Consider the following 8,792-nt stretch of genomic DNA (forward strand, 5'->3'; position numbering starts at 1 on the left):
TATGCATACATATGAATATAACACCTTTAATATCTCAAAATTTCTAACTGTTGGCAGTATTCAAGTACAAATGCTTGCTAGTGTTTCAATACATTTTTCAAGCCTTTCTCCAGAAATTGAGTCCATTCTGATTTAACATTATTAGAAGGTGCCCTCCAAGTTTGCTGGTAGACTACTAAATGTACTCACTAAGATAATCAGTACACTTAGATATCTGTCACTGGATGCATGGGTAAGAAAAATTGTTAGGCTCCCCATAATTGTGCATTCTTATAAACCCAGCCCTTTAGAAAGCAGAATCTTCAGAATGGCAGTGAACCTCTGCCCGAACAATGTAATCATTGATGAGAATGTCTCAAAATAAGAAATAAAAAGATGGAGATTTTGTGTTAAGACCTGTGTTTCATTCCCAGCACTGAATAGGGAAATGTGCTGTATAATCAGGCAAAAAAGACACATAATATCATGTCCTTTGACAAAAGAAATAAATGAATCTTCTTCCAATAATGTTAAGTGAAAAAGCTCAGATGAAAAATGTGAAATGTCATATAGTTTGTCTTATGTGAGAAACCAAAAATCATGAATTAGAGACTAAAGTAAAGGAGAATTGATACAGAAAGTAAAATCTGACTTTTTGGAGATGGAAAAGACAAATCAGGTAAGGAGAGTAGGGAGAGAGTATTAGGGGAAATGGTATCAAAATGATCAATATGTGATAAACACATCTGTGCTCATGAAGATAAACATTCTGTGTTTCAAAATATACCAACTTTAAAATTCTCAAAGGAATATCACTGTTTTCCAAATGGCTGTTTTTAAACAACTTTCCTACAAAGTTCTCAATGAACACATTGCCCAAATTTCAAGCATTAAAACAGAACTTGTTCTGGTAAAACATTAATATGGAGACCCAGTTTATTGTCACATTTTTTTTTTTACAGAAAGGAAGAGGTAGAGAAATGCTATCAACATAAACCTTGGAGTCAGTATAAAGTGGTATTCCTTTGTACTCCAGATGCTAATGTGACTGTGAAAGAAACACAAACACCCAGTGATGTTGAGATTCATGAAAGAAATCACACTGCAGGGAAACCCTATGAATGGCAGCAGTGTGGGAAAGCTTTCACTACACACAGATCTTGTCAAAAACATGAAAACATTCATTCTGGGGAGAAACCATACATATGTAAACAATGTGAGAAAGCTTTTAGCACACGTGGATATTGTCAGGTACATGAAAGAATTCACACTGGGGAGAAACCTTATTTATGTAAGCAATGTGGGAAAGCTTTCTCCACACGTGGATCTTGTCGAAAACATGAAAGACGTCACATGGGGGAAAAACTCTATGTATGTAAACAATGTGGGAAAGCTTTCAGTACACATGGATATTTGTCAAATACATGCAAGAATTCATACTGGGGAGAAACCCTATGTATGTATGCAATGTGGGAAAGCTTTCAGTACAAAGGGTTATTGTCAGACACATGAAAATATTCACACAGGGGAGAAACCTTCTACATGTAAGCAATGTGGGAAAGCCTTCAGCAGAAAATCTCACTGTCAAACACATGAAAGAACTCACACTAGGGAAAAACCCTATGCATGTGAGAAATGTGGGAAAGCCTTTATGAGTTGCAGTGAATGTAAAACACATAATAGAACACACACAACAGAGAAAGTATATATATGTAAGCAGTGTGGGAAAGCTTTTACCACACACAGATCTTGTCAAAGAAATGAAAGAATACACACTGGGGAGAAACCGTATATATGTAAGCAATGTGGGAAGGCTTTTACCACACACAGATCTTGTCAAAGACATGAAAGAATACACACTGGGGAGAAACCGTATGTATGTAAGCAATGTGGGAAGGCTTTACCACACACAAATCTTGTCTGGTACATGAAAGAATTCACACTGGGTCAAAACCCTATTTATGTAAACAGTGTGGAAAAGCTTTCACTACACATGGATATTGCCAAATACATGAAAGACTTCACACTAGGGAGAAACCCTTTGTATGTAAGCAATGTGGGAAAGCTTTTACCACACGCAAATCTTGTCAAATACATGAAAGAACACACACTGGGGAGAAACCGTATAAATGTAAGCAGTGTGGGAAAGCTTTTACCACACAGGGATATTGTCAGATACATGAAAGACTTCATACTGGGGAGAAACCTTATGTATGCAAACAATGTGGGAAAGCTTTCCCCTCACATGGATATTGTCAAATACATGAAAAACTTCACACTGGGCAGAAACACTATACATGGAAGCAGGATGGAAAAGCTTTCAGGTCACACAGTGAATATAAAATACACGAAAGAGCTCATACCGAATATTAATCCTATGTATGTAAGCAGTGTGGGAAAGCTTTCACGAGGCACAGTAAATGTAACATATATGATCATCTTATACTGGTAGAAAATATGTGTGTAAGCCATGTGGGAAAACATTCACCACATGAAGATCTTGTCAAATAAATGATTTCACACTGGGAGCAAAGCCCATGTGTTTAAGCAATGTTGAAATGATTTCACCAGGCGTAGTGAATGTATAATACATGAAAGACCTAATAATCCTATGCATGTAAGCAGTGTGGGAAGGCTTTTAGCACACATGATGACTGTCACATGTATGAAAGAACTTACTGGGAAGAAAACCTATGTGGATTAGCAATGTGGGAGAGATGCCAGTCCACACACTTTGTTAAATACAGGAAAGAAGCCTCCCAGGGGAGAAAGCTTATATTTGTAAGCTTATTTTGAAAATCCCATAAAATTTGTCATGTAGTAAAGACCTGAATAATAATTAATACAAAATGTTTGATGTCAGTTGTTCTTCACAGATTATCCAGAGCGTAGAAATCCAAGGTGGAACTATCCTAAAGTACATCTATTGGGTGGTTTTCATTAAATCATTTTTACATGTCTAGGTTATCTATCTGTAGATTTCAATATAGAGATTCTAGATTGGCATAATTTTGTATTTTAAGTATCTGCTTAATCCATAGTGTCTTTTAATTAGACATGGTGAATCCAAATGTGCTTTTTTATTTCGGGTACAGTTAGTATCTATGTAGTTAATGTTTTATCTTTACAATTAGGAAGTATATCGTACAAAAAAACCCCTTAATTTATATATTGTTTTCTGTTAATTGTTGGGATATGACCACTGTGTTTGATTCAAATTTTTCTGCACATACTCTATGTTCAGTATAACAAATGATGTTTTGGGCCTGGGGGTTTAGCTCAGTGGCATAACCACCTGTCTTATAAGCACATAGTTGTGAGTTCGATCCCCGGTACCAATTTTTAAAAAAAGCAAACAAATTTCTCAATCTGATGCTACATTTTATGTTGATATGCATATATTCAGAGGCTTCTAAACGTATTTTTAATGAAGTTCTGGTGTTTTTCACAGATTTGTCGATTAGCAAATGTTATGTTTCTCTGTTGTGACAGGATAACTACTTATACCCTTACATCATTGTATATTATATCATGTACAAAACGTTGCATTTTCTTTCTTACTGAAGGCAGTATCATTCTTTAAATAATGTTATATTTTCTTCTTAAAATTATAGTTGTGACATTTCCATATCAATGAATTTAATTTGGTGTTAAGTTTTCCACCACATATACCAAAAATAAATCATCCTGCTGTGAATTTCTGACACTCCCTGATCAACAGAACCATAACTTCTCTCCAGAAGCGTATCATGAGTTATAGTGCTGTTTCCCAAAAGTGTAAATGGTGGTATGATTTATCAGTATCAGGAGTTTGAAAGCATTTTTTGTCAGCTATGGTGTTGTTTTGGGGAGCATGGTTGCTATTGAATGTACAAGGCTGATGCCTTTATTCGATTCCCTGATGCTGTGATGCCATTCTATCCTGGGTATCTATCCTGGGTATTCACAGTTTTTACCTGATACTCAGAACTAATGACATGAAGAAAACCTAACTCATGTGAAGTATCAGTCAGTTGGATAAACAGGGAATTAACTGATATAATTCAGATTGTTTTTTCTTTGACCGATTTTTTAGACAAATTTCTACAGTGCCATTTCTCCATGTTCATAATAAGCACCTCTGCCTGATGTTTGCAGTGTGTGCCAGTTGCCATCAAACACATACATTGGGCCATGGTGGGTGCATGTGCATGTGTCCCATTTGGTCACTTTTGACTGTATGTTTGTACTCTCTTTTTAACATAGTTGTAATTGCAAAGTGTTTAATACGGTACTTTCAAATGCAAAAGTTGTGCAATTTGTGATGGGGTCATGTTGTTAGAAGCCTATATCATGAAAACATGTGAGCACTGCATTAAGTATCCCTAATGCAGTGAGTATAGCTTGCCATGGGATTAATTATGTTTATGCACATAAATTATTATCTAATATTATGTCTATTTTTTATCCGAAATATACTCACAGAAGAAAGAACTGTATAGTGTCAATCTTTACACCCTACAACATATGGCCAGATTCCCTGCAGCACATTTCTGCTTACTGTTACCAGGAAGATGTGTAGTGTGTATTGCTCTCCCATCTAGTAATAGAATATTGGAACTATAAGACATTTATCCTGAATACATTCACTTTCTCATTATTTTGCCATGAAGACAAATCTTGCTGGTCCTGCTGATGCATGCTTGTAAACCCAGCAACTCAGGAGACTTAAGTGAGTGAAGAAAAAGTTAAGTCCAGCCTACTCAACTTAGTAAGAGCCTGTCTCAAAATATACCATCAAATTCTGCAGATGTAGCTCAGTGCTTCAGTTCTCCAAGATCTGCTCCCCAGTTGCAGAACTATTGTAATGCTAGTACCCATTGGGGTTGTCCTTTTCTCATGTGACCCCTTAGTAGTTTGCCCTAAGCATCCCTTGGGAAGTGCATTTTTTTATGGACTGACTGTACTGAGCATCCTAGGTTAGATGTCATTTTAACCAGTTGATTCTTGTGTTGAATACACTAGACAATGTTGTCATTTTTGTATTTTCTGTTATAGTATTTTATACAAAGTAACACACAAATTTTGGTCATCCTGTATTTGCTGGTAGGACTAAGTGATTAATATATAATAATCTAAACTAACTGAAATACATTTAATCCCAGAATCAGGAGAGACAGAGATGCATGATCACCGTTTTAAAGCTAACTTGGGAGCAGCTTACCTAGAGACCTCAGCAAAGCATGAAGCAGTTGTCTCTATACCAGCATTTGAAGTTTAAGGAAAGAAACAAGTTGAAGTGAAGAATGTAAATGTAAGATAGAATTAAAAGATCACTACTGAAAATCACTATGATCTTGTTCAGGAAATATACTTCTGATGATAATATTTGTGCTGTAGTCACATATATGCCTCTATCACAATAAACCATAAATAATGAAATATGAAACAGCCAGGCATCTCAGTTTCTGACTATAAAGATGTTAAAAATTTTGTTTTCTCAATACTGTTGCTGGTATTTTGTGTAGAAAATGAGATAGGATCATACAACAGACCGAAAGGATTATAAATTTAAAAATTTCTGCACAACCATGGAAGCAACACAACCAGAAAGGAGTATGATAAAATAATGTCCAAAATGGGAAGAATTTGCCTAAAACTCCTAGAGATCTAACCTGTAAAAAAATCCAAAACTAAGACAGTAAAGTGTATACACACTTGTCACAATAAATACAAATTTTTGCCAATGAATACCTAAACTGTTGTGTATTTTTGCCCGGTACAGAAATAAAAATTGTAACATCATCTCCTTCCAGACAAAACACACCACCTCAAACTCAAAGCAGTGTTCAATGAGGCTGCAGGAGAAAAGGAACTGTTCAGCATCATTGCGGGGAATCGTATAGTTCAACCATTACTCAAGTCAGAGTGCAAAATATCAAAACACTATGAGTAGTGATTCCATTCTGTGTAATACCTCCTTTTGTCATTATCTTCTACAAAGTTTTTAAGATGTATTTCAGTGACCCATGCACATTCCTATTTACTGCATCAATATTCACTTTTTCTTGGAGCAGCAGAAGTGAGCACTGTTCTGTCAGCCACCAGATACCAAAATAGACAATAAGTAGTTTTTAGTGTGCTCCAGTTAGTGAATCATACATGCTATCTTATAGAATGGGCTCAACAAAGATTTTTTCTTCTAGGAATCGACATAACCTTAATAAACTTGTGAATGTAGGGCGGGCATCACTGTTCTTTAGATTGGGGATATTAAATGCATATTCAGTACATTTTATTTCAATTATTTTGTTTGCTGAAAAATTGCCACTTTGTACCTCAAGAAACATGAGTAAGTACTTCAGACTTATTGAGGTGGTGATGTGCTTCACACCAACCTCCTTACATTCTCTCCTGGGTTCCATGCTCTTACTGAGGGTACTGCAGTGTGTATGTATATGTGTACACATGTATATAAAAGTTTCCTTTTCTACTTTCCTGAGAAAAGATTTTTGAAGTTTCCTTGTGTAACCAGAGGGTGAATACCTCTGTAATTGGTGTGTAAGGGTTTAAAATGTGAGACCACAGAATGCTGAAATGAAGCTAGGTTAACAAAAACAACAAGCAAAGGAAGCACAGTCCAAGAGGGTAGACTGAACTTCCATAAAAGAAGCCTAATAAATACCTGTGTTCAAAGGCTGAACACTGGAATATGGTGTTCTTGGATGATGACAGCACCAAATGTCAAAGTTATTTAAGACAGTTGAACTCTAAAAGCTCTTTTACACTTTTTTTTTTGGTTCCCCAATGCCAAGTCCTCTTGCATGACAACACATTTTCTTCATGACAGTTATTTTGCACTCAGATCAATGGCTCACATGTCAATTTTCTGTAGGACAGACAGGCATTCAGGTTTTATGGTATGTCTTCATCAAGTCATGCTGATGCCAAGATCAATAAGCAAAAATGAGAAAAACTGAATAAAATTTGTATTCATACATGTCTGAAGTGTATCTTTACATTGGTTGTCAGAATGTTGTCCATAAAAGGTATGTGTACATGTATCCAGCCTTTCTGAACTCTATTTTACCTTCCCACCTTTCTCCCTCTTTCTGCATTTCTTCATTCTATTTTCATATATAAAATATCTCTCATTTTCCAATTAGTGATCTTTTATTTTTTCTTATAAAAATAAAGGTAAACAGACTACCTTTGATAGTATATTTGATCTTCTATACATAGCAGCTTCCTAAATGTACAAGGATATAAGTATTTCAGCATGCTTCATATGTTTCTAAAGAAAATCCGCAGAATGATTCCAATGAGGAGAATCCTAAAGGATGGTGATGAAATCACATTGTGACCTTGGAAATCAAGAGTTGCAATTGTGCAGCACAAGCATGTGATGATCCCAAGCATATGAGTTCAATATGTGAACACAAGTACCAGATCCACCTATCAAAATCTTCAGTGTGGGGCTCCTGGGTTTTAAGGCAAAAGCTTTGCTCCAGTATATCCAGTAGGTGTGTTTGGGGATGAGAGAGTACCTAGGGTAATCATAGTTCCTCTTTATCCATGTGTTAATTCTGCCAGTTTACTTGGATCAAATATTAAAAATTCCAAAACTAAAAATGACAAGATTTATATCATGCCCCATTCTCAGTAGAATGTTGAAATCGCGTGCCACTGTGATCCATCTATCTCAATGGATCTCATCATCGAACAATTGTGTGATATTTCCCCATACAAAGAATAAGAATAACAAGGGCCATATTCAGAGAAAGATAGCACATAAACATGGCACCATTTACAGTATGATTTTAATAACCATTTTGGTATTAAGTAATATAAGTCTCTACCTGTGCATAGTGAATTAACATTTTTCATAGGTGTATATGTATATGCAATATACATCAGTATGTGTATATGAAATGCTGTGCATGTATGTTTGTGTGTTTTAATTCTATCTTTTGGAAGCATATACTGGGCACATGGGATCATATGTCCCTCAGATAAGGGGGCATTATGCTTTTTTAAAATGGAGAGCTTCATGATTTCAAGTGTCTGACTTGTCAGATCAAAAGAAAAGACATAGGTTGTGTGGAGAAGTCACATGATTGACTTTATCGCCAAATGCAAAAAGCATGTACATTGCTCAAGAACAACCACACTTCCACTCCCATGTCTAAATCACACCAGTTCTTGAAAACTTTCTACCTCAGTCCCAAGCCACTACCTTGATTTCTCATGGGATGTGACTGAACCTGAGATGAAAAAAACCCTGGATCAGGTATAAATTTTTAAAAGGAAAATGCATCTTTGGGACATGCAGTATATACTCTAGGAAATACTTTGTGGGTTTATGGTAAGGGAAGTGAGACAGAGAAACATTTTCAAATGGCAAAGCGAATAGAAGCATTACCAGACAGACAGCACCAGGAAACAAGCATCAGTGGGATCTTGGGAGAACTTCTGAGGTTGAGAGAATCGGGGAGAGTGCCTTTCCAACCCAGTTTGATTAAATATAAGAATTTGTTTTTAGATAGCTTTTTTTTAAACAGCGTATTTATTTGTCCATTTTTAAATACATATAATCAGGTAAGATAAAATGAATCATACATTGTCACAATGTCATTTTCAAAGATTTGTGTTCATCATTCTTGTCTTACTTAATGTATAAATGTGGTTGTAAATGGATCACATCTTCAACGTGGGGACAAACTGGAGGCAGCCAAGAAAGACCAATGATTTTCCTTGCTGCTTTCTGGACAGCAGCCTTCCCTGTAGGTGGCTTCTGCTGGAGAGAACACAGAATGAGTGTGAACAGAGAAAAG

The 8,792-nt window shown here is 36.0% G+C and overlaps 1 protein-coding gene across 1 annotated transcript; it reads left to right on the forward strand.

Moving 5' to 3' along the window:
• Positions 1 to 1,332: 1,332 nt before the first annotated feature.
• Positions 1,333 to 5,709, forward strand: LOC134472250 (zinc finger protein 383-like). The gene is given in 2 exon segments (XM_063233523.1): positions 1,333 to 1,380; positions 1,382 to 5,709. Coding segments are annotated over 2 exon segments (1,098 nt in total). The 3' UTR covers positions 2,432 to 5,709.
• The last annotated feature ends 3,083 nt before the right edge of the window (positions 5,710 to 8,792 follow it).

The sequence above is a fragment of the Cavia porcellus genome, unplaced genomic scaffold (assembly GCF_034190915.1).
Source record: "Cavia porcellus strain 051 isolate PalLab524CR breed Dunkin Hartley unplaced genomic scaffold, mCavPor4.1 scaffold_23, whole genome shotgun sequence".
Classification (NCBI taxonomy): Eukaryota; Metazoa; Chordata; class Mammalia; order Rodentia; family Caviidae; genus Cavia; species Cavia porcellus.